General features: G+C 40.8%; 1 protein-coding gene across 1 annotated transcript; it reads left to right on the forward strand.

Moving 5' to 3' along the window:
* Positions 1-24,472: 24,472 nt before the first annotated feature.
* On the forward strand, positions 24,473-25,233 carry LOC144453286 (uncharacterized). Its single transcript, XM_078144546.1, has 2 exons — positions 24,473-24,619; positions 24,775-25,233. The coding sequence occupies exons 1-2, from the start codon at positions 24,473-24,475 to the stop codon at positions 25,231-25,233; spliced, it is 606 nt and encodes a 201-aa protein (XP_078000672.1).
* The last annotated feature ends 1,634 nt before the right edge of the window (positions 25,234-26,867 follow it).

Below are 26,867 nucleotides of genomic sequence, written 5' to 3' on the forward strand. Positions count from 1 at the left end.
GGTCGCACACGTTTTAACTCCTCGACAAAATCACAAACTTTGTGTATGTTTACATTACCAGCATCCATCCACATTCTGTAGGTGGTCTCCAGACGCCACTTGCTTTTTTTCAGGGTGTGTGGATCAAGTGACAAGAAAAAGAACATGTCAAGGACCTGTCCTTGAAAGTGGTCATTCCAAGAGATGCTTTTCAGCATTCTTGCAAGTCTTTCCTTGCACACAGGATCGTGTAGACATTGTAAACCGGATGTGTTTGCAAAAGCCTCGTCGGCCTTCTGACGCTCTTTCAAGTACATACACAGGTCGCTGAATTTTCCATACACGTCCAAAGTAAACGTCTTGGGTGCCAATTGATATTCTAATTTGCAATTCAGTTCTGTCATTTCTTTCCGGATTTCTTGCAATATTAGGTTTTGTCTTTTCCTTTCAGAAGCAAGTTGGCGCAATTTCATTTGCAGTTGTGGTGAGAGAACCTGTCTTTCATCTTCTGTAGACTCATCTTTAGATCTGTCAAGGGTGCTTGGATGCTGCAGGGAAAAGAGGGTGCCACTGTCTGGTTTAAATGTGGCAGACACCGTCCTGTACAAATGGGGACATTCTGTGTTTTCGTAGGACTTTTGGTGTTTCAGGGCATGTTCGAATCGACACTCCCAACACCTGGAGGTGGATGATACCAAACCTTTTGGAAGAGAAGGCATCGTTCCAAAGACAGTCAAGAAACTATGCAATGCGTTTCTAAGTAGACACAGCATTTCGGTGCTCTCTTGTGACCACTGGAAGTATACATTTTCATGCAGTAATAAATCACAATCAGTCAAACTCTTTAAACAGTGTCTGTTTATATTGTCTATTTCCTTACCAAGTCCACCATGTCTAAATTTCTCTAAAAATCGCATGTGTATATGGCACCATTGAAGCAGTGGTCTAACAGCTGCCTTCACACCCTCGCTCAAATCTCGAGTATGTGTTTGCAAACATTGGGAAAGTGTTTTGAACTGTGCATTGGTCAACAGCCAACCACAATGGCCGGGTGGTGGATGGTTGTTGACGAAGAGCAAGTACAACCATGCATGTTCAGATTGCTCACACAAGATAGTGGCAATCTCTTCCAAAGACAACTCAGGACAGTGTCGATACGAGAGGTTTGGATTTGTCTTTGCCATTTCGAGTGTGTGAAAGGTTCAAAAGTGTTATCTGTATGAGTCGTAGGAAGTTGTCGGACGATTTCTGCAAATCAACTCGAGGGTCTTCAGTGGAGACAAAAGATGTTTCTTTTGACCCCTTGTCCATGACTGTCCCCTGTTCCAACAGATCCCAAACGTTTATACATAGAGAGTTCTGTGTATCGTCACGAAAAAACACGTCAGAAAATATATACAATACGCATACATTTTAATATCAATAGTTAAAGGACACCGTCACCATCAGTGTCACTGTCACTATCTGTGGATAGCTTCACATTAAATTTATCAGCCCCAATTGTCATCTTCTGCAATTTGTCTTGCAGGCGACAATTAACCTTGAGTTCGTTGATGAAGTCATCTCTGTTCAATCTGGCCTGCACTAAGACAGCATCTTTTTCGTTTTCCAGACAGTCCAAACGTTGTTTCAGTTCTGAGTTCTCCATTGCAGTTGCATCGGAATGTTCAATGCACTGTTCCATCAAACTTTCCATGTCCTTTTGCATTCTCTCCATGGATTTTAATTTATGACTCACTTGTGTCAAGCGTTTGGACACATCAGACTTTTCCTTCAGTAATTTGCTAACCTGGTTTTCAAGGGACTTGATCTGTTGACGAGTGTCTTCGACAATCTCGTTAGGACCTACAAGGTAGACATTCATGATTCAATTAGCACATCATGCAAGGCCACGTAAATACATCTCAACAGGAAATGAGTTGTGAAAACTTCACGTGACACGTATTCTCATGTGCATGCAAATAAGGCTTCTGAAACATTTTCGTGGGAGTATCAATTGGCAAATGGTCACATGACATATATGCAAATTAGAATTTGACAGTTTTCTTTAACACGTGTGTGTACACTTTTTTTTAAAAATTTTTTTGAATCGCTAGTGGTTGGGTGTGTAGATTTTTTAAAAACCCCACATTTTTGCATGTTTAAATTGACCCTTATAAATCTCCCACAATTCATTGGACATAGAATTGTTTCGTGACAACACATCACTTCAAGTGACACGCATTCTCTTATGCATGCAAATGAGGCTTCTGAAACATTTCGTGGGAGTATCAATTGGCAAATGGTCACATGACATATATGCAAATTAGAATTTGACAGTTTTTTTAACACTTGTGTGTGTAGACTTTTTTTTCAAAATTTTTTTGAGTCGCTAGTGGTTGGGTGTGTAGATTTTTTAAAAACCCCACATTTTTGCATGTTTAAATTGACCCTTATAAATCTCCCACAATTCATTGGACACAGAATTGTTTTGTGACAACACATCACTTCAAGTGACACGCATTCTCTTATGCATGCAAATGAGGCTTCTGAAACATTTCGTGGGAGTATCAATTGGCAAATGGTCACATGACATATATGCAAATTAGAATTTGACAGGTTTTTTAACACTTGTGTGTGTAGACTTTTTTTTCAAAATTTTTTTGAGTCGCTAGTGGTTGGGTGTGTAGATTTTTTAAAAACCCCACATTTTTGCATGTTTAAATTGACCCTTATAAATCTCCCACAATTCATTGGACACAGAATTGTTTTGTGACAACACATCACTTCACTTGACATGCATTCTCTTGTGCATGCAAATGAGGCTTCTGAAACATTTTCGCGGGAGTATCAATTGGCGTATGGTCACATGACATATATGCAAATTAGAATTTGACAGTTTTCTTTAACACGTGTGTGTACACTTTTTAAAAAAAAAAATTTTTGAGTCGCTAGTGGTTGGGTGTGTAGATTTTTTAAAAACCCCACATTTTTGCATGTTTAAATTGACCCTTATAAATCTCCCACAATTCATTGGACACAGAATTGTTTTGTGACAACACATCACTTCAAGTGACACGCATTCTCTTATGCATGCAAATGAGGCTTCTGAAACATTTCGTGGGAGTATCAATTGGCAAATGGTCACATGACATATATGCAAATTAGAATTTGACAGTTTTCTGTAACACGTGTGTGTAGACTTTTTTTCAAAATTTTTTTGAGTCGCTAGTGGTTGGGTGTGTAGATTTTTTAAAAACCCCACATTTTTGCATGTTTAAATTGACCCTTATAAATCTCCCACAATTCATTGGACACAGAATTGTTTTGTGACAACACATCACTTCACTTGACATGCATTCTCTTGTGCATGCAAATGAGGCTTCTGAAACATTTTCGCGGGAGTATCAATTGGCGTATGGTCACATGACATATATGCAAATTAGAATTTTACAGTTTTTTTAACATGGGTGTGTAGACTTTTTTTTCAAAATTTTTTTAAGTCGCTAGTGGGTGGGTGTGTAGATTTTTTAAAAACCCCACATTTTTGCATGTTTAAATTGACCCTTATAAATCTCCCACATGAGTGGCACTGTTTATTGGCAGAAGTATATACCGGTATCTTCACTTGACATGGTTGGCACTGGTCATTGGCAGGAATTGACTATAAAAAGCAAAGACATATGTGTGAAAGTGGACTTTTTCAACGAGCTCATGTGTCCATGTGTGTCTAGATGCAAAGGTAGCAAACATGTGTCGTCCTGACAGGAAAAGTTTGCAAACATGGAAAAAACTGCTATTGTACTGGGGAGATGAACGCCTGGTTTGCACAAGGTTATTGTTTACAGAATATGATATTGTGATCGATTTTGAACCCTCTGGTGAAAAGTGTCATAACCGATGCTGTCAACTATTAAGAAGATGGCACCGGCATGTTTGTGAATCCATTGGAACATGGGAAGAGAACATTTGCCCTGAAAAAGACAATAAAAAGCAATAACAAAATAAATGATTTGTTCTTAATTTTCATGTTTATTATCCCTTCATGTTTAAAGTTGGTAATGAAAACAGTCAATGGGTTCTGGCCCGTGCAAATTATCTGAACAACATCCTCTTCTCTTCAATAGCTCGAGTGTGTTTTTCTTGAAATCTATTAGAATGTCAAAGAGATGGAAGAGCTTGCTCACAGATGCAAGTTCTTCGTCACCTCCATACAGGAGAAGTCTGCCATCTTTATAGGCCTTGCCAACCATTGGAGCATCATTGTTAGTCTTCTTGCATTGGAACGGATTCTTTCGATTTGTATTACCATGTGCTTCACAATGGTACATGCAGGGCATTGACAGTATGTCAAAATCTTGTCTGTCAATACGAACCCCTTTGACCTCTTGCAACTTGACTTCTCTCCATTCGTCCATTTCTATGTCCTTTATAACAAATACTGGCATGCTCACGAATACCTCACATATGTCGTGTGAAATGACTTTTCCCTTGATTTTCAAAGAACCAATACACACGAGTCCCACACTGGGTACGTAATGCAGCGATGGGTAATAACGACCCTCTGGGAGTGGTGGATAAGTTATGTCGACTTCGGCAGCACTAGTGAAAGGCACCTCACCATAAGTGATGACTTCATCTGTGCTTCTGTGTATCGGGCTCACAACAACGACCTCTGCATCCATATCTCTGGTTTTGGCGTCTGTTGCATATATAATTATGCAAGAGCAAGCACATGCCGAAGAGGGTACAATACATATGGATCTCTTGCAAACGTCTTCCATTATGTAAGACGTGTACTTGTAGTGCGATTTCGTTGTAATGCAACCATCCTGCTTCGTTTTCCAAGGCCCATTGCAATGCATCACAATCAGATTGTTACCTACAGGTTCAGGAATCAGAACAAATTCGTCGTAACTGTATATTCTCACCAGAGGATTAAGGACCTCAACGTCTTCAAACAAGTGAACGAAGAGGGGTTCCCATTCCAAAGCAACACGGGGGCTTTTGGAAAATGGCAAAGGCCCAACATGTATCTCAAACACTATATGAAATATTTCATTATTGCTTTTATTTATTAGTTGTTTTGCCTGGAGAAAGAATATCCTTCTGCCCGGAACCAGCTTGAAATCAAAGCGTCTGAATCTGTTTACGGTCCAGGTGAAGGATGCGCTCCTTGGTAGTTCTCTAATCCAAACATTCTCGTGGTTATTGCCATGTGAATCACTAATCTCTACATAGCCACCATCTCTAATGCCCACCCTATAGGTAGTACAGTCTATTGGAAGAGTCATTTTGTCTTGACTACGAGACTTCATTTCTTTGGCATATGTACTGACAAGAACTTTTGTTACATCCATCTGAGACTCCATGCTTTCTATGGCTTGGACTGCACTCAACACATTTCGCATGGATGGAGGCATTTTACTGGCTAATGGAGAACGGGTATCAAGTGCCAGTGGCAAAAGCATGTCACACACGGTCTGAAACACCATGTCATCCAAGAGGGCATCGTTTTTACTTGGAATGTAGAACAACAGCTTGCAACCTTTCAATAATGTATCTATATTGTTGACACAACTTTGCAACCAATCCCTGACGAGGTAAAAGACACCAACATCACTTCCTATTAACTGCTTCTTTCGCTGAACCAGACGAGAGATGTGCTCCAAACACCAAGAATCCAATGCTCTGCTTGTGTCGACAAAATGACAAGCAAACACAGCCAGATTGCCAGCCACAACATCTAACAGATCATCGTGCATTGCTGGCAAGTCACAGAGTACTTTGAAGTAGTTGGCCAGGGCTTTAAGCATACCGAACCTAGTTGTGATGTAGAGCATACCGAGCGTAGTTGTAATGGCATAGGGACAAATACCACTGTCGAAATTTTTCAGTAAATAATGTGCTAGTTTTTCCAGCCACCCTGTCATGTTCAGGTAGTCAGCACCAGTGGTAACATCACCAATGTTCTCGAGAGTAATGGACGTCTTTTGACCAGAGTCACAAGAAGCAGACATGACAATCTCCTTTCTTTCAATGTATGACAAGAACAAGTGCCAGTATTCTACTGGAAAAGGGGAGTTTTCAAACACAGATTCCAGTTCCAATATGGTAGAGCCACATTGTCGTGTTTCCAATTGGTTGAATTCGATTAGTCCTGCCAAATATGGAATTTCCACTTTCAGGTTTTCGAGCGACAGGTCGTACACTTGATCTTGGCAAACACAACGGCAGGAAAATACATCATGCTGTCGATCCATTTCGTCTAGTGAAAGCACTGAATGCAGTTGGGCCTAGACATTTATACTATTTTGAAAAGAAAGTTATGACGTCACATCAGGACTTTAATGGGATGGCATGGTCGTGACATGTAAATCACGATGTCGTAGGGTATATAAACATAGAGGTCATTCTTCTTCAGAAGCCAATTGTCAGTTGTCTGAGAGACTTAACGACTATGGTGGAGAGAAAAATCTGCCTTCGCCTGGGAGGCAACAAATATACTGTTTTACCCTCCGTTTTGAAAGAAGAAATACCTTACTTGGATTCTTTGATACGGTTTTACGAGTTGGGACAGGACATTGTCTATTTGGATAATCACGTCGAAAATGTGCACTTTGATATCAAGTACTGGCATTTGTTCTTGTCATACGTTCAGACAAGAAAATTCAGTTTCGAGGCCTACTACAGGAACGTAAATGAAAAGTGCAAAATTTATGTGACACCAGACAATCTTGCAGATATCACCTTTGTTGCTGACTTTCTTTGCATGAAGAATTGGATAGACGACCTCCAAAAAGAACTTCAAGTTAAAGTTCGTAATAAAAACAGTCAATGGGTTCTGGCCCGTGCAAATTATCTGAACAACATCCATTTTTCTTCAATAGCTCGAGTGTGTTTTTCTTGAAATCTATTAGAATGTCAAAGAGATGGAAGAGCTTGCTCACAGATGCAAGTTCTTCGTCACCTCCATACAGGAGAAGTCTGCCATCTTTATAGGCCTTGCCAACCATTGGAGCATCATTGTTAGTCTTCTTGCATTGGAACGGATTCTTTCGATTTGTATTACCATGTGCTTCACAATGGTACATGCAGGGCATTGACAGTATGTCAAAATCTTGTCTGTCAATACGAACCCCTTTGACCTCTTGCAACTTGACTTCTCTCCATTCGTCCATTTCTATGTCCTTTATAACAAATACTGGCATGCTCACGAATACCTCACATATGTCGTGTGAAATGACTTTTCCCTTGATTTTCAAAGAACCAATACACACGAGTCCCACACTGGGTACGTAATGCAGCGATGGGTAATAACGACCCTCTGGGAGTGGTGGATAAGTTATGTCGACTTCGGCAGCACAAGTGAAAGGCACCCTACCATAAGTGATGACTTCATCTGTGCTTCTGTGTATCGGGCTCACAACAACGACCTCTGCATCCATATCTCTGGTTTTGGCGTCTGTTGCATATATAATTATGCAAGAGCAAGCACGTGCCGGAGAGGGTACAATACATATGGATCTCTTGCAAACGTCTTCCATTATGTAAGACGTGTACTTGTAGTGCGATTTCATTGTAATGCAACCATCCTGCTTCGTTTTCCAAGGCCCATTGCAATGCATCACAATCAGATTGTTACCTACAGGTTCAGGAATCAGAACAAATTCGTCGTAACTGTATATTCTCACCAGAGGATTAAGGACCTCAACGTCTTCAAACAAGTGAACGAAGAGGGGTTCCCATTCCAAAGCAACACGGGGGCTTTTGGAAAATGGCAAAGGCCCAACATGTATCTCAAACACTATATGAAATATTTCATTATTGCTTTTATTTATTAGTTGTTTTGCCCGGAGAAAGAATATCCTTCTGCCCGGAACCAGCTTGAAATCAAAGCGTCTGAATCTGTTTACGGTCCAGGTGAAGGATGCGCTCCTTGGTAGTTCTCTAAACCAAACATTCTCATGGTTATTGCCATGTGAATCACTAATCTCTACATAGCCACCATCCCTAATGCCCACCCTATAGGTAGTACAGTCTATTGGAAGAGTCATTTTGTCTTGAATACGAGACTTCATTTCTTTGGCATATGTACTGACAAGAACTTTTGTTACATCCATCTGAGACTCCGTGTTTTCTATGGCTTGGACTGCACTCAACACATTTCGCATGGATGGAGGCATTTTACTGGCTAATGGAGAACGGGTATCAAGTGCCAGTGGCAGAAGCATGTCACACACGGTCTGAAACACCATGTCATCCAAGAGGGCATCGTTTTTACTTGGAAAGCAGAACAACAACTTGCAACCTTTCAATAATGTATCTATCTTGTCGACACAACTTTGCAACCAATCCCTGACGAGGTAAAAGACACCAACATCACTTGCTATTAACTGCTTCTTTCGCTGAACCAAACGAGAGATGTGCTCCAAACACCAAGAATCCAATGCTCTGCTTGTGTCGCCAAAATGACAAGCAAACACGGCCAGGTGGCCAGCCACAACATCTAACAGATCATCATGCATTGCTGGCAAGTCACAGAGTACTTTGAAGTAGTTGGCCAGGGCTTTAAGCATACCGAACCTAGTTGTGATGTAGAGCATACCGAACGTAGTTTTGATGTCATGGTTACAAAAATTACTGTCGAAATTTTCCAGTAAAGAACATGCTAATTTTTCCAGCCACCCTGTCATGTTCAGGTAGTCAGCAGCAGTGGTAACATCACCAATGTTCTCGAGAGTAAGGGACGTCTTTTGACCAGAGTCACAAGAAGCAGACATGACAATCTCTTTTCTTTCAATGTATGACAAGAACAAGTGCCAGTATTCCACTGGAAAAGGGGAGTTTTCAAACACAGATTCCAGTTCCAATATGTTAGAGCCACATTGTCGTGTTTCCAATTGATTGAATTCGATTAGTCCATCCAAATACGGAATTTCTACTTTCAAGTTTTTGAGTGACAGGTTGTACACTTGATCTTGGCAAACACAACGGACCGTCATAGTGACAATTAAGATAATTGGATACCATGACATTAACAGTAAAAGATATATTCCTATTGTGATTATCTTTATTTTATTTATTTGGTATGCAAAGTGCTAATTTGTATATATACGTCAACACTGATGAATGAGGTGTATATGCACCATGATTTTACTACGAATTGTTTCCCTCTTCTTCTATTTGTGCATTTGCCACTCAAACCGCTTCAAAGTTACTGATGTGTCTTGTCCGACAAACAACACTATGCCTTTGGGTAGGAGTGTCCTTTTTGATGATGATTACATGGCAGAGAAAAAATTCTACACGTGTCTTTGTTCTGACTTTGGATTTGTAGGTCGCAAATGTGACTTTGACCTGATATCATCGCCATGTCATGCAATATCGTGGTTGAATGATATGTGCAGGGGTGACTTGAACTGCCCCTGTGTGCACGAACCTAGGTGCATTCTGCCTGTTTTCTGTTCGTATGACTTTGATGACATGCAAAGGCTGTTGCGTTGTGATGTTCGGAACTGTGCGTGTAACTGTGAAGGGGGAAAGCCACCCGAGTTGATATGTGGTGCTCCTGTGAAAACCATTGAGCACCCATTTGAGGGATGTCATGTCGATACTATTGCACGTGATGTACCTCCTGTACACTGTATTGACTGGGACAAAAACGACCTGAATGGTTACGTGCGCTGTCATACCAATGCCATACATCCAGAGTGGTGTAGGTGTCATGACAAATGGTCAAATGGGGTGTATGTGTCGTGTTACAAGAACGAAAAATGTGTGTCTTATGAGGGTAAGGTTTTCGATTGTGCACTTCAGCAGTGTTTCTGTAATTGCTTGAATCAGCGACTGTCTTGCAAAGACGATAGCGTTCGTCTGCGGTCTCTTGGTGTTGTCAGGCAGGAATGTTTAGCACCGGCTCTTCCATCAACAGACAATGTCAGTGCTGTTGTCTCTGGACTGCATGTCGATGACGCTACATTGCTGGATGGAACTTTACAGCTTGTTTTGGGACCTGGTAATGACATTCCAAACGTTGTGGTGTTGCCAAGTATGGCTGGTCAATATTTGAGAGTGAGCGGAACAGTCTTTTTTGCTGCATCGAGCCAAAGCACCATTCAAATTTTGGGAAGTCCCCCACATCCCACCGTCTTTCGGTGTCTCATCGGTTGCTCAATGGAACTGGTGTCCCTCGTACATTCTTGTCAACTCAGACATCCCCCAGAATGTATTGAAATAGTTCCTAAATTCGAGGGACTTCGGTTCAACCTCACATCTAGCCAGTGGGAAACTAATCGCGCCATATTGAAAAAGAAACACAAGACACATTTGTATCCGATTGTTCACTGACGTCTTTGTCCCCATTCCTGTATTTTGTCCAGCATCTTTGCATGTAGAACATTAATGATTTTACTGACATCAAGTAAATGTTCGTTGATCATGAACCAAGTGCAAATAACTATAACACCTGTGACAAAAACAGACAAAACCATGTTCAGCCTGAATGAGCTCTTCTTGACCATGTCATTGTAAGGCGGTAGTGTGTCTGTCAGCAACTTGACGTGATAGGTTAGGTTAATCGGTTGAGGTTCCTCTTGACAATCCGTAATGTTTTTATTAGTCAAGCCACGTATACACTCCAAAAAGAGACGTTTGTGGTTCTGCGAGGCTGCAGTGCAAAACCTGAGGGGGTCACTGCATGCAGAAAACGTTGGACGGATCGTTATGTTCTGTTCATACGAGATGAGAGTGTTTGCAGGCAGGAAACTTGACATTGGTAGGTGTGGCTTATGGACTCTTTCTATGACAAAACATGTTTGGTTGACAAATACGTGACAGCCTGGTTTCCAGTTTGAGTTGTCAAAGTGGATGATGTTGTGGCCGAATGACGTGCCAATTAAAAAGATTTTGTCCGGTCCTGTCTTTACACCATTAACGTGTACACCACTGGGTTGAAAATAAACACTTGGTGTATTGGACATGAGCACCCCATCTGTAAATATCATCAAACAAAAGAAGAAGAATGGCATCATGCAGCAGGTCATGGCCATCTTTGGTGGTATGTGTAGGAAGCGGAACGGTTGGAAACAGTTGAAGCGAGACAATAATCTCTTCAGTATATACGACGACGATGATGATGACAATGGCGACAACAGTTTAGGTGTAGAGGAGGACCAAGTAGGATGCGAAGGTCTCAGTCAGCAAAAAAAACGACTCGAAGGGATGTTGAACTTGATAAGAGACAGACAGAGGCTCGTCACTGATGAGATAAAAGAGTACTCCACTCAGAGACGTGAAATCCTTCAAACAATTGTTGATAACTATTATATAATAGATACGCCACAAGGAATAGTGTACAAAGCTAGGAAAAACACGACAATTGATCTGGAGGTAGTCAAGAACGACTTATTCACATTAATAAACAAGATCAAGTCATTGCGCAAATACCACAAGCTCTTGTGCAATATGGAAATCAATATGTTCAATGTCACAGTGAGTACGGAGAAACATGCAATGTTTCACAGCAGCAAGAGTTCATTGAGTGTGATGCCTGGGAATGTCAGAAAGAAGAAGATGGAGGACACATTAACATTGGCCACAAGGTATCAGGACTTGATCACAGACGTGTCAGAGAGGCTAGAACTACCACTGGACAGCAGGACATTGAACGACTACACCCAGGATGACAAAATGGAATTAGAAGACGAGTTGAAAGAGTTACTGTCTTCAGAGACTGTTGAGGTCGACCTTGGTGACCCATCGTCATCTCAACCCATTGATAACGAATCGGACATTTTATTCGATAAGACTGAAGACGATGAACATATTAATTTAATACAAGAGTGACACTCTTTTACCCATTCATTCCAATAAAAACAACAACTAAAACATATACACAAGATGTTGTTTAGACATGGTTTTTATTAACAAACATGAAACTGTTATTTAAACATACAATTTTTTTGGAAAATAAGGCAACCTGCAATTTGGACAAGTTGCAAAATCATCACTTGCATTTTGTAACAGTCCAGAGTAACATTCTTCGCAAATAACGTGTCCACAGTCACCGTAAAGTGCAATGACGTTTTCCAAACACACTTTGCAAGTGAAGTTTTCTACTACCTCCTCCATTTCAGCTAATCTTTTCTCCTGGCGTGTACATGAATGACATACTTCTTCTTCTTCTTCTTCTTCTCCTTCTCCATCTCCTTCTCCTTCTCCTTCTTCTTCTTCTTCTCGTCCTCCATCTAGCTCGGTGTCTGTCAGCAGATCGACATTAGCTATGGTGTTTAGGGAACGAATCTTGAGCAAGCGTCGCATATTTAAGTCTCTGATGATCCATGCAAAGTTCATGCGCAACTTATCTTGGGTTCTGTTTTTCACCAAGTCATCAACAATCTTAAGGTCATTGCAGATATCAAAAATTTGCATGTTTCTCGATGGTATCATTCCGGGAATAAAAAGTCTCTGACAAACAATGTACATAGTAAGCATAACTGCTTTCTCTGCTTGGCTTTCAAATGGTGAAAGTGCACCATGTACCACACATGCCCGGTAAACATGTAATAGTGCCTTCTCGAAAAACGAACACCATTTGTTGCCATTTGTACACACATATCTAACCATCTTCGATAGAAGCGTAGGCATGCGTCTCAATGTATCATTAGAACTCTCAGAAAAACACAACTGGGATGAATGGCTGTAGAGAAAGTGTATGAATAGAATGAATTGAACTGGACATTTCCTCACTTTGGTGTAAAATCGACACTTCCGGCAGCGAACCAAGTCCTTCACGTACAAATGGTTGTCAGCAAGGAGGTTGACGTGTGTAGGATTGTTAAGTATGGAACGCAGTGAGTTATTGGTTGATGCCATGTTGCTATGTATGACACAAACTGTGGCCACGTTCCTTTTTATAGTTTGTTTCCTGTGATGTCATAGACCGCTACTAAGAATAAGGTGACGTCATCATTTTCCATGACATGACGTCACGTCATGTGACGAATCATGACATCATGGTCCACTACTGAGAATAAGGTGACGTCACCCCTTTGTATGTATGTGATACTCGTGACGTCATCATTTTCCATGACATGACGTCACAATTCATCACGACGAATTGTATAAAAGGGAAGCTTTCTCTCAAGTCCTCTTCACAAAAGCCCTAAAATGGATAGTCAGTTCATCTGTGGTGTGTGTCTCGTAGCAGTCAGTGGTGAAGACAACTACAGACAGCATGTTAAAGGCAGGCCACACAAAAAGAAGGAAGACGTGATGCTACATCCGGAAAAATACCCACTCTTCTGCCACGTGTGTCATGTCCCCTTTTCAAGTGAAGGTAATGCAGCCCAACATTACAAGAGCATAGATCACAAGTTGAAAGTCGACCGAATGAAGTGTTTTCTGTGCAAGTCATGCCAGCTGGCTTTCGATACAGAAGATGAGTTTACAACCCACTGTGAGTCACATAGCAGAAGGACCACCACCTTCGATTGTGTGGAATGCGACAAATCTTTCAATTCGAAGGAAGACTTGCAGACGCACACATGGTCCTTGCAGCATGTGGCAAAAGCAGTCTCCTTACCCAAACCACCCACGTCTTGCTTTGCATACAAAGCCTGATGGAATATCACTAGACATGTTTAGCTGGAAAGTTTTTCATCATTATCCAAGCTTTTCTGTGGGATTTGCAGAGATTCAAGATATGCTGTACTTGGAAGTCTGGTGCACACAGCTGTGGCAGATCGAATCGCTGTTTTACCACAAACTTACCGTCTTTCACTGTTGCATTGGCCTTTTGACCATTTCTTTCTAGGACAGTGGCATTGCCTTCTGTACTTTTTAAGACTTTAGCAAAGCCTATTAGTTTACCTTTACCATTATAAACTCTGTTCAACCATGTACTTGTTCCCTCGTGTTTTGGTAGATCTGGTAATGGAAATGCATCAGACTCTATGCAATCTATGTGTGCCTGGTGTACTTTGAAATCGTTTTGAACACGAGCAACATTACGTTTGATAGTTTCGACAACATTGTCGTTGTCTTGACATACTGACTGTGGTGATGTGTCGAGAACTTCATCGACTGTGATGTGATTGCTAAAATAGTCGGTTATGCCATTTTCACGTATATGTGCAACAAAGTCACTGAAAGAGACATGGTACTCTGACATTTTTTATTTTTATTTTTCATTTCATTAATGAATAAAAGATGTTTGAAAACATAAATATAAATGTGTCTATAAGTGAGAAAGTGTGTTTTCGTACATACATATATACAAACACATATGTACACAGGGACTGACTGATTCAATATGTATCGTGCAGTGCCAAAAACTATTTCTGATATTCTGTCAGGAAAGGGAAAGGAAAAGGAAAAGGGAAAGAGAAAAGGTAAAACCATTGCAGTTCGAAAAGAAGTGAGGGCCAAATTATACAGGAAGAGGCGAAAGACTTCCAAAGAGAAAGAGAAAGAGGATGACTGGGTGCCGACAAAATTCAAATACAAACTGAAAGAGCGGGAATCATGCCCACCTCTTCTACAAAGGTACAATCAGCTGTACAAAATGTACATGGAAGCAGAAGAGAGCATAAAGGGTTTGAAAAGTGAGGAAACCCAGTTGAAGAAAACAATCGAGGCCTTGGAAGCATCAAGAAAGGAAACAGGGAAGATGACCAACAATGACAAAGTCAATGACGAGGAACAAAAGAGAGAGAATGCCAACGAGGTGATCGAAGAAGAGAAAAAACATATTGATGATGGGAAACAGATTCACCAAACTGAACTGTTGGCTTTGAAAACGCAACTGTTAGAACTGCACGAAGAAAAAAGTCGACAGGAAATGCAAGTGCAGCAACTGTCAGAGAAACTCAATGAGTCGAGTTCTCTGATACAAAAGGAAATGCTTGAAAAACAAGAGATTCAAAGCGAACTCGAAAAGATGGGAAAAGAGTCAAACATTGTTAATCAAGAGACACACGGTCTTGAAGATTTGGCTCGTCTTTTTGGTAGCTTGTTTAATCTTAGTAATTTTGAAGTGTTGGACAGAGAGGTGGTGAACGGTCGACCCATGATAAGAGGTGTTTCGCCTTGGTTTAAGTTCCTTGTCATTGATAATTTTCAGGCCCTTGACACCAAACTGCATGGTGTTTTGGGTCGTGACGAGAAAGCTGTGCAAGAGTTTCTGTCTTTTGTGTTTAAACACGACATTGCCAGTTCATTTTGCGAATTTCTACGAGACAACCAAAAGTATAAAGAGAGTCGTTTCGAGAAAATGACAGGCAAAGACAGACGTTCTATGGAACTACATCATAAGCAAAGTCTCGTCAAGTTTTTGGACAGGTTCGTCAAGTGCTACCACGTCAATTCAGAAAACAAATAAACTGCCATATTTTGGTACCATTCAAACACTTTTAACTTGGTGTCTGTGGTGATAACATGACCGCTCCAAATGTATGTGGCTGTTCATTCAAGGTAGACATGACACTACAGTGTAAAGAGTGTTCAGAGACTGCTCTTTCTCCATGTCGTTGCTTCTGTGATTTCTGTGGCTTTTGCATGTGTCCCATGAAGGCATCGGGATGGCACAATAGCACTGCTACCGATTTGGAAACATGTAGTTGCTGTGACAGGATACTGCATAACTGGTGTGCGAAATGTTGGCTGCCGATATGCTACAGACACAGAGAATTCACAGAGAGTGGTGAAAGGTTTTTCTGTACAGACTGCAAAATGAAACAAGAGTGACTGAACGAAATTGGCTCACCATTTGTTAAAAAGTATTCACGAGATAAAGAAATAAAAACGAAATAAAAATACCACAAAAGCAAGAATACAACTGTGTAATTAAATATGTGTGTGTGTGTGTGTGTGTGTGTGTGTGTGTGTGTGTGTGTGTGTGCAAATGAAATGATGAAGAAGCATTTATTTCTGTTTACTGAACACAGTGTTTATTAACATTTCAAATAATGTGTTACATTGGTTTATTAGACCTAGGGAGCTGTCTTCTTCTGCTAGGTTAATATTGCCAAAGCAGACGACAAATTTAACTTTATATTTTCTTTCTGTTTGTCTTTATTATCAAATGAACTGACATTGACAGTGCCACACCATTTGCTTCCTTTAATGTTCTTCTTCACTGTGTAGTCCAAGAACATTTGGAGAATGTTATCGAAACTGGACTTGTAGAATTTGAATTGGTCTTCTGACATTTGCATTTTGTTTTTGTTAGACCTCTTCTCTATGTCACCTTTGACAACTGATTCTACTTCATTTATTTTCAAACAATACAAATCTGTCACATTTCTTCTGATGAAGTCATTGTATCTCTCGATCTCTTTGTCGACGTGAGGTTCCATTCTTCCAAAAGCCCATTCTTTGTAAACCAAATCACTTGTCACTGGGCACACATTGGTGATCACTGTATCTATGTTGTCTGCCAGAGCTTCTTTGATTTTCTTCAATGCATAATATATAACTCCACTCTGTATGACGAGTGTATTTCTGGAAGTGACAATGAGAGACAGGGGGTCTTGTTTGGAAGTCTTCACAACATCTAAGTCTTTGCAGTCTGCATAACGTATTTCGTTTGGACGAATATATATAGCACGTGTTCCCACACGTCCCTGAGCACACTCCTCCATTGCATTGGAGGTAACATCAGTCGTGAAACCACACACAAAAATAATCTTCATCTTTTACCAACATAGCATTGAAATGCTTGCCTCGTAAATACTAACGCAATTCAACTAAATTTCTCGTTCTTTATTCTCCACACCCGTGGAAAAATCTTTCATGTGTGTGTCGGGTTTGAATGGTCGATACATCCCTTGCCTAGCTTTGACTCTTTGTAACACTCTTTCCCCCAACAGTTGACTAAATTCTTCCATGGAACTGAATTCCTTTTCGAGCTTTGCAACAGTGCCATCTGCAAGCAAGCTGATGTAGGCCTTTCGTTTAGAAACGTGTCCTGGTCGAAGTTTAAGCTGGTCTGGTTCTTCAACTGCCATTTGATTGCCAATAGTGTCGCCAAAAATACTCTTGATTGTTATCGAGTTAACGAAGTCTCTCTTGCAAGGGTTAGGGCACGAAAATTCGGGCAGTTGGCCACCGTGTCTGTCTGTCAGTGTTTCAATGTCTAAAACTTGAAACATGTAAAACAGGTTCTTGTGTGAGGGTTTGTGTGACTTGTCCACGTACACAATCGATTTTCTCTCTGTCATGTTTCGAAAGACTGTTTTCTCTACCACTTTTTTAATCATTGACTGCTCAGAACTAACAATTCTGTCTTCGACGAGTTGATTGAGACACGTCAAACTGACATATGCTTCACTGTCAATGTTCGTTCCATCAAACCTCAGACATCCACATTCCCCACTGTCTGTGGGTGGGGTGTACTGTGTGGTTTCCCATTGGGCAGCTGTCAAATGTACATTGACACAGAAATAATCATTTATACACATACCCTCACAGATACATTTCTCCCGGACTACTGTCACCTCTGGTAGATCATCATTGGAGGGTAAAAAGACAGACCAATGTATGGCCAATTGCCCAGACCTGTTGAGTTTCCTTGTCAAAGGTACTCTGTTCCTGGTTGTGTGTAGATCACGACTCGTCAGGGGTTGCAAACATGTTAAAACGTTCATGTGTTTGAAATCCACAAGGACATATCCATTGTCAGTTATGATGGGTTTTCTGGCACTTCGCATGGTATCAAGCAAATGTCTTTGAACTAGTTTCAAGCGAGTTTCTTGAATGTCAAAATGTAGAGAAACTTCGTACACTCTTTCTGTTGGCTGCTCACCTTCTACAGTGAGATAGGGTGGTTCAGAAGCATATCTCGTGTTAAGAGTCCCCATGTGCACTTTGGCGGTGTTCAAGTGATGAAGAAATGCCACATCTCTTAAGAAAGCATCGTCGATGTATAACATGGTGTAATTCGACACATCTTCTCCATAACACTGGCCCTTTTCTATTACATCTGTCAGCCTCGTACAGAGTTTGTTGATTTTCGTCTCGTTTTCAGCCACATACACTTCTGCGGCATATGCAGCAAGAAAGAGAAGTTGTTGTTTCTGGTTGTTTTGTTTCTGGTGGCTTGGCAATGCAATAACTTTGTAAACTGGTTTACCATTAAACCGCATCCCACTCATAGAAAGAAGAGCATCTTTACATCGTTTGCTGGTCAAACCCGTAGTCTTCTCGAGTTTGTGCACCAGACTCTCTTCGTTTGCAAACTGAAGAGTGAAGTAGGCTGCACCTTCATCCGTTTCGGTAGGTTGAAGTGGGTCCAAAGCCTTTGTGTCTGTAACTATGGCCCTGGCTATCTTTCTGTCTTGCTCTATAAACTGATAGTGGATAGAGAATGCAGTTATGACATCGGCAGGGTCTGGCACTTTTTCGATACACACTTCGTTGTGTAATACATGGTCTGGAGTATTCTGCAAGTATGTGATGTGTTTCTCTGTGATCTTATTGAAAGCTTCGTGATCGAAAACGTTAGTGTCATTCTGATTAAGGTCATCCTGCTGATCCCATATGTGCTTAGGAGGACATCCGTACACCCTGACAACGGCAAACATTTCTGCCAGTAATACTGCCATGTCGAATACACGAGCTCGAGCTCGCATGTTGTATTTCAAACCATACAGTATTCCCATCTCCTCGCACACTGTGCCAAGCCTTTCCCACGTAGCGACCATACCCTTGTAGTCTATGGGTTCCTCATTATCATTTCTGTGAGGAAAGAGACCGACTTCTTGAAGACGCGAAGTTTCCATGATGATGTGCCTTATGGCTCCATACAGTTCGGGTACTTTCAAATCCTGCACTTTGAATTCCAGTGTATCTGCCTCCGAAGGCAAGGTGGTCATGTTGCACTGTGCCACTTCAAACGTCACCATTCGACTGTCCAGTGAGGGACAGAGATTCTTTTCATTCATGGCAATAAAAGTAGCATAATCGCAAACGTTGTCTGTTTCAGTGTTCATGTGCATTGTGTGACCAGTTAGGGGATTGGTTATGGTTTCTACTCGCCTTGACCTTGTGTAACCTGTATCGAGTTCCTCTTTCATTGCTGCTGACTCTGCACTTTGTTCTGTGGCCAGTGGGTTACCATTTCCGCTTGCAGACGAACACACAACGAATTCGGGATTAAAGCATATTTTCTTGGACACGTCTTCATTGGAGGGCACGAGACTTGACTTTCGAGATTTGTAGTTCAAGACATATGAGTAGTCTTTGCCAACAATGGCCCTGGCCACTGCCATCAGACGAGATTTACCTGTACCGGGAGGTCCTAAAAATAGACCATGAAAGGACATTGACTTGTGTGGCTTCAATTGTTTGAAACCCGACAAGAGTATGTATAACAGTTCAACCAATGTGTGTTGTGTGCCTGTTGCACACGAAATCATCTGTAAAAGGCTGAATAAGAATTGGTAACCAATGTCGAGATGGCGTATCGTATCACACACCATGGGTATTCTCTGACCTGTGTGAGGTGATCTCATGGCGTTCAGGCATCTGCCAACAAAACCAGTCGTGTTGTTAAACCAAACAACACTGTCTCGGTACGAGCACTTGATGGCTCCGGCCATCGACAGTCGTTCAGACTCATGTAGTTTTTTATAGAATTGGATGTACTTGGTCGCCTCTTGGGGATATTTGGCAGCCTTGTAACCAATTGAATAAAGAACTTGCTTAATGGCCATTATACTTGGATTTTTAGCTCTGTATGCAGTGTTTTTGAGCAATTCATTTGCATCTTCGGGTGTCGTGGCATAGAGATGAGCAATCGAGCTCACCTGTACCAATCTTTGTGTGTCATGTATATTGGTACCACTCAGACTGGTCACAAGGGATTGTGTAGATTTGAAGTGTTGTATTGAGGGAAACAGGCGATTAATAAAGTAGACAGGATGAACCATTTCGATATCTAATTCGTATGACTTGAATTTCATCATAGACATTGCTATTTCGTCTATGAGTTTGTTTCTTGGGGCATTTTCACTTATCTGTGTCAAACTGTAGTCATCGCCATCTTCGTCATTGGCACAGTCCATGAGGTTCTGTAACAGTTGTTGTCGAGTATTGTTGTTTCCTGTTGTTTCATTGTTGTCTTGGTGTAGAAAGTGTGCCATTTCGTCAATGTGTTTGTTTGTTCCATGACGTCGTACAGAGTAAGTGAATAGATATTGGGGTGTTAACAATTCGTACCGTCTTTCCCATGCTGCTGGCTCGTCACTCTCACGAATCTTGCACGACATGTCATTCAAATCCATGGCATTGCAATCCGAAAACTTGTACATGTGGTATAGTTCTAGACACTTGTCGAAGTCGGCCAGACGGTACACTTTAGGCAGTGCTTTACATTCGTCTGAATTGTCATGATATTTTTTCATGAGAGAATTTGCATAACCAATTTCCATGTCGAATTCCTTTCTCTCTTTTGACTTGTGAACACGTTTTCTTCGTTTTGCATTATGCATAACGAGACCGTCTTCCAAATTGTTTCTTTCCTCACACACGTCGTTTATCTGTTTCAGTTGAATGGGTTGTAGATCGACGTGTTCGAAATCGATCTGAAGAAGTTCGTGGTACTGTCTGAGAGAATGGTTCACGAGAATCGTGTCTTCAACAACACATCTCAGCGTGTCCGTTTTCGGATGTATGCCAATGTCTTGATATATCAGCCAAAAGATGTGCCCGTAAGGCTTTACAGAGTCCTCTTTGGACAGGGTTAAGTTTCCACATAAATTGAGAATGGACGCTGCCACAAAGACGTTTCCCCTCTTTGACTTGATGTAATTTGCCATGCGAAAGAGTGTCTGCAGGAGTGTGTACGTATACGGTTTACAGCCGTATAGTGATTGGTTGGGTGCTTCTAAGTCCATTACTTCGACGGCCATGCATTTGACTGTGTGTTGATCTGGCCATGCCAACCATGGTAAAGACTTTTCGTTTTGAATGAGTTTACTTGGCCGAATTTCACAGGGCAGTGTTCCTCTCTTGATGGCTGACATTGTTCAAATGAAAAGCTCATATCCTATAGTGCACCTTTTCTATCTATCTATCTATCAAAAAACGTATATACATGTCTTGTCCCCAGTACGAGGACCTATAAATACAATCACTCTTGTGATTTCACAGTTATTTTAACAATGGCTGTCTTTGAGGACGTTAGGAGCTTGGCTCTTCACACATACAGCCCCTCACAGGGTACCTCACCAAAAGTGATGGAAGACTTTCATTACAATGGCAAAGTTGCCAGGAGAAAAACAGTGTATTACAAACGTTACTGTATGAAGTTGGTCGAAAACGTGAAACAGTCAGAACTGGCAAATGCATATGCCAATATGGAACCTCCACCATATTCCAACAATATTGGTGATTGGTTGTGTTTCGAAATGAGTATACCCACAGATATAATGGTTGTTACTTCTTCAATCATACCACAGCAAACTGTAGACTCCACAGGTAGACAGTTCACCCTTTTCACGCCTTCTGCATTGGACGGCGTAGTCCAGCACACTACGGCCAATTACTGTGAAGTATTCAGGCCAAACCTGTACATAACGTGCATACCCATAGACATCGATGCTGAGCCTGTAAACGATGACATCGAAAAAGCAAAAATCGTTAAAACCATGTTAGTGCAAATTCGAAAAATACTACGTGACGAGATGAAAGAATGGACAAAGGGAAAAGTGAGTGAGGTGACCCAATGGCCAATGTTTGTTTACCAAAGCGACACCACAAGTAAACTGTCTTTGCATTTGTACCAACATTTGCCTGGAAATGTTGTTTTCCAAAACATAAGCGAAGTGAAACGTTTTCTCGATCAAGTAAACAAGAGAATTGGTACGGATTTGGAAGCAAGACGTGTACTGCAAATGGAATGGGTACAACACGAGGGCCGGAAGTATGTCAGAGACATGGTGAATGGTCGGTTTTGTCACACTGATCCAAGTACAGGCTGCAAACATGACTTACCAGCTAATGCAACAAAGACTTTAAAAGTACACAGACAACACTGCATAGACAGTGCAATTTGCTGTCCAAACAAAAGTCTTCGCTTGCCCTTCTGTTACAAATTGTCTTCGAGCCAAGGAAAACCCGAGAAGAAACTAAAGCCTATGACTGTACTGTGTGACAATCCATCCCTTGTCGACACAGAAGCCCTACACAGTACTGTGACTGCACTGGCTCACTATCCTCACGTCACCCCACCGTCACGTGACGTAGTGGGTCTTCTCGTACTACAATGTCCAGAGCAGGGTACTAGATGTCAACACGTCTTTCAATCAGCACGTAGAAGCGTTTGCAGTGACCAAGAAGTTAAAGAAATCATACAGAAAGTCATCTCTTTTATTAGAAACAAATTGGTCATCACAATCGATACTTGGACTCAACACTTAAAGTCTGGCAGGTACCTTTACTTCGACACGCATGAGTCGTTTTGTCCACGAGTCGGTTACTCCCACAAACAGGCAAAACAGTACTTTGTGTGGGACGAAGACAGGCACGAACTAAGCCAAAAGTGTTGGGCTACGAAATGTAAAGATGTACCACTCACAAATGACAAGTGTCTGGAATTTCAGTTCCATTCGTCATCCGTCCGTCCGTCCGTGAGCATACATTAACATAACAGGTCTTGTCCCATTGTCAATGATGTCGGCGGAAGACGTGTTCAGAACTGCATTGATGGAATTGGTCCATTCAATCGCACAAGATCACACAAATGACATTGACATCATGTCGATCACTAACGAAAACACTTATATTCCAATAAACAATACATTACTCTACGAGTATTGGAACAGGCTGAAGATTAAATACAGTGAAGAAATACGGCTTTGCGTTAACATTCTATTCCTTGATATGCAAGAGGACAATGAGGAAAACATCATAATGAAATGGAACATCATGAGGGAAAATCTTCTTTGTCCAAGGAAAGACGAGAATTCGATCTCTGTGGTCGTTATATATGATAAAGAACAAAGCAACAGCATCCAGATCGATTGTTATCAAGCTATTTTACTTGTAGTCACAGCTTATCTCTGTTTGCATGCCAAGTCAGGATCATTTCATTGCAGGGTGGATGCGTTTGCAAAAGAAATGGCAAGACATTACGAGAAAGAGAATGGCAATGAGAAAAACATTTTGAGATCTTTATTTCGATTGGGAATGTTCGGTGTCGAGTGTTTTCTACACTTAATGGCGTACTATGTCAATAAAATTTGACTTTTTTTAACACTGAAACGTTGTTTACTCACTTTGTCGAATATGGGGCGCCCTCTTACGATGCTTACCTGCTAAATGACCGGTCGTTCGATAACCGGAACACGCCGTATATGTTGTCTCTGTGTTAGCAAATGTGTGTGGCGCGAGCAAACTGAAAGTAATTTAAAAAAAAAACACAAACAAGAAAAACAGTTTTCCCCGAGCCGGGCTCGAACCAGCATCTGTGATCTGTTTGAATAAAATTCATCAATCACTGCTCTACCAATTGAGCTACCAGGGACGACTAACGTTGGCTAGGTATTTGCTATGGTTGATAGAGGTGACTATTTGATAAAGAAAAAAATACAAAGAAAGAAAGAAAGAATATTGACAATAACATTTTTATGGGTCTTTTTTGAGCTATCTTTTTGTTTTGATCACGACATAGAAATAGTATATGATTCGGCAACTATGTTCCAAAACTGAGAAAGAACACGCCAATGGGAATGATGTGAAAGGTAAAAGCTATGACATTACATTTTTGTTGTGACATTATGTTTTAACAAAAGTAATCAACATCTTAAGTGAACGAGACGAGCCGTTTTGATAAAAATTATGACGTCAACACTATGACATATTGATTCTTTCAAAAACAAATTGTGACGTGAACGAGACACACACAATATGGCATGCACGATATCGAATCGTTCAATAAATATGACGTCAACGTGTTACGTGAACAAGACACAAACCATGACATCAGATAGACGATATCGAATTGTTCAAAAAAAAAATGACATCAACGTGTTACGTGAAAAAGACATACACCATGACATCAGATACACGATATCGAATTGTTCAAAAAAAAATGACGTCAACGTGTTACGTGAACGAGACACACACCATGACATCAGATACACGATACGAATTGTTCAAAAAAAATATGACGTCAACGTGTTACGTGAACGAGACATACACCATGACATCAGATACACGATATTGAATTGTTCCAAAAAAATATGACGTCAACGTGTTACGTGCACGAGACACACACCATGACATCAGATACACGATATCGAATCGTCCAAAAAATATATGACGTCAATGTGTTACGTGAAAAAGACATGCATGATATCGAATCTTTCAAAAAGTATGACGTTTTGCACACATCAAGTACATGTCGTCAACATTTTGTGTTGAGCCTTTCTCGTACGAAGATTATGACGTCAGAAGGCAATGGAAATAGTATATAAATGTCGATGGACGGGGGATTTTTTACCATTCAATTATGTATTTCACAGGGAAGAGTACACTACAGAAAAAGAGGAAAGCCGATGAAGCTTTTGCCAGTGAATTACCATTGGCAAATTCCATGTCATCTGCGCCTCCTTTGGCCAACAAGCATTACAAACCGTACGACTACTTGGCTTACATTGTAAGTAACATAGATATGTTGAATGAATGAATGAATGAATGAATGAATGAATGAATGAATATATATACTCTATCTCTTTCGCTTGTATTGCATGTTTTACAATTCACTATGCAATGTGGATGACAACGTTCTCTTTTTCTATGTTGTTCTTACAGGAACTCAGACAGAGTGTTCTCCGACAATTCAATCCAGAGAATATACCATTCCATCAGTATGCAACCGTTATGATGGTATTGGATGACATGAAAGAAACATGCAAAATCAAAACACCCTTGGGCATTTCTGTCGTTGGGATGGCCAAAGTTCTTCGTCACATCAAAAGCGGCAACGATGACGGACGGTTGGTGTGGAAGTTTACAAATGTACTGGCAGTATGGGCGCCGTTTTTTAACCTTGCATTTGAAAAACTGCAGGAACTGAATGCCGATTTGTTCGAACAGCTTGTTAAGCTTCTCCCTCATGGTAAAGAGCTTCCGAGTGTTGACCAAATCATTGCAATACGAAACCAAGTAGAAAACAGTGAGGAGTATATACAGGATTTTTTATACTTTGTGGAACTACTTGCAGAAGTGATGCACCAACAAAGTACACAGCCACTATCAACCAGTGACTAATTGTTTTCAATCACGTTTTTTTTAAATTACACAATGACAATAAATGTTTTATTAAGAATATTTTATTGCGAATAGATGTATTTGATTTGTGTGATGATGTACAAGCATGAGAGAGAGACTCTGAGAGAGATACAAAAAAAGAAGATTCTGAAGTTCTTATTTCTTATCAATGCATCTCGTGTTCATCTAGGGGGTTGGAACCATGTTTATCCAGTGCACGACAAACGATTGAAATGATGATACCCACTACAATCAACCCAATGAATATTGCTATTGCAATACTGACTTTCAATGCAGAAAAACCGTTTGATGTTTTCTGGTTTGTTCTTGTGTCGTTAGTAGATGTGATGTCCTCGAAAACGTATGAAACATCTTTGATGTCGTACGTATTACTATCACCTTCTGTTTCTGTTGTCGCGTCTTCACACAGTCGAGTTGTCAATACTCTGCTACGAATGAATCTGTCTATTGATGGATGACATTTCCATTTACCGAAATTGAAACGATCCTTTTTATCCACGTCACAAAGACAATCACATCCTTTGTATTCGTATTTCAGGTTTAATATTTTTGTGGATTCTCTTACTGATTCAACCAGTTCACCCGGAATTATACAGGCTTTTGTCGCATTGCATAAACAGGGGGCCGAATGATTAGCATTGGTGAAAATGCAATGTAAATCTCGATCAGACAACCATTTACTGTCTTTTCTCCATTGCTGTACATGTAGATTACATTCGTCATCTATTAGGTTGTCATTGTGGTAGTGAGGTAGTGTTAAACACACGCTCAACAGGCAAAATAGAACGGCAGAAGTGATGATGGCAGAGTGCACTGTCATTTTTTTTGTATCCAACCAACCGTGACAATGTAAAGAGCTCGAGGAACATGTACATTAATATACAAAAGTTAACATGGTGAGAATTAGTATTCACTTTCTATATCATAGTCTCGCAATACTTGTTGGAAAGCTTCATCCTCCTCCTCATCATCCTCATCATCATCATCAACATCGTCTTCCTCGTCAGCTTCACCTATAGTCATTTGTCCGTCCATATCATCTGTCGTGTTTTCAAAGATAGATTTGGGGAAGAGAATTTTTTTGAGTACACACGACACGTCGTTCCATTTGTTTTCATACGAGGCTACTCTGTACTGTACCTCCACTGTAAGTCGCAAGGGATAAACGTTGTTGTAGTCATAATGCCTGTTCAATATTAAAACCAAACGCTTGTTCCTGCAGTCTTTGACCCCACTGACCTCTTGCAAGTGTTTAGCCCAAGCGACGAATTTCTTTATGACGTCAAACGGTATTACTGCAGCCACACCTTCGCCTTTCTTATTGTGTCTCATGGGATACTGTCCTCTTCCAGTGGATCTGTCAATCTCCAGTAGTTTTTCGTCAAAAGCACCATGAAGACAACACTTCACAGTTTCGTTCATCACTGCCGCTATTAAAAGAGATTGCAAGTCGTCCCTGTCTTCTTCTCCTTCTTCACCTGTCACTATTAAACCGTGTTTTTTGTCTTCGATGACAGCTTTGTATCTCGTGAAATCCGACAGTTCGATATGATAACCCCTCTGTTCTAAACGAAAGTGTAGGGGGGAGCCTACAAACGATTCGATATTGCATT

This window comes from Glandiceps talaboti, unplaced genomic scaffold (assembly GCF_964340395.1).
Source record: "Glandiceps talaboti unplaced genomic scaffold, keGlaTala1.1 scaffold_38, whole genome shotgun sequence".
NCBI classification, from domain to species: Eukaryota; Metazoa; Hemichordata; class Enteropneusta; family Spengelidae; genus Glandiceps; species Glandiceps talaboti.

Excerpts from the sequence above, each read along its gene's own strand:
- LOC144453286 (XM_078144546.1), top strand. The coding sequence starts at position 24,473 with ATGTATTTCACAGGGAAGAGTACACTACAGAAAAAGAGGAAAGCCGAT. Across the intron at positions 24,620-24,774 it reads ACGACTACTTGGCTTACATT|GAACTCAGACAGAGTGTTCT; the intron begins GTAAGTAACATA and ends TTGTTCTTACAG.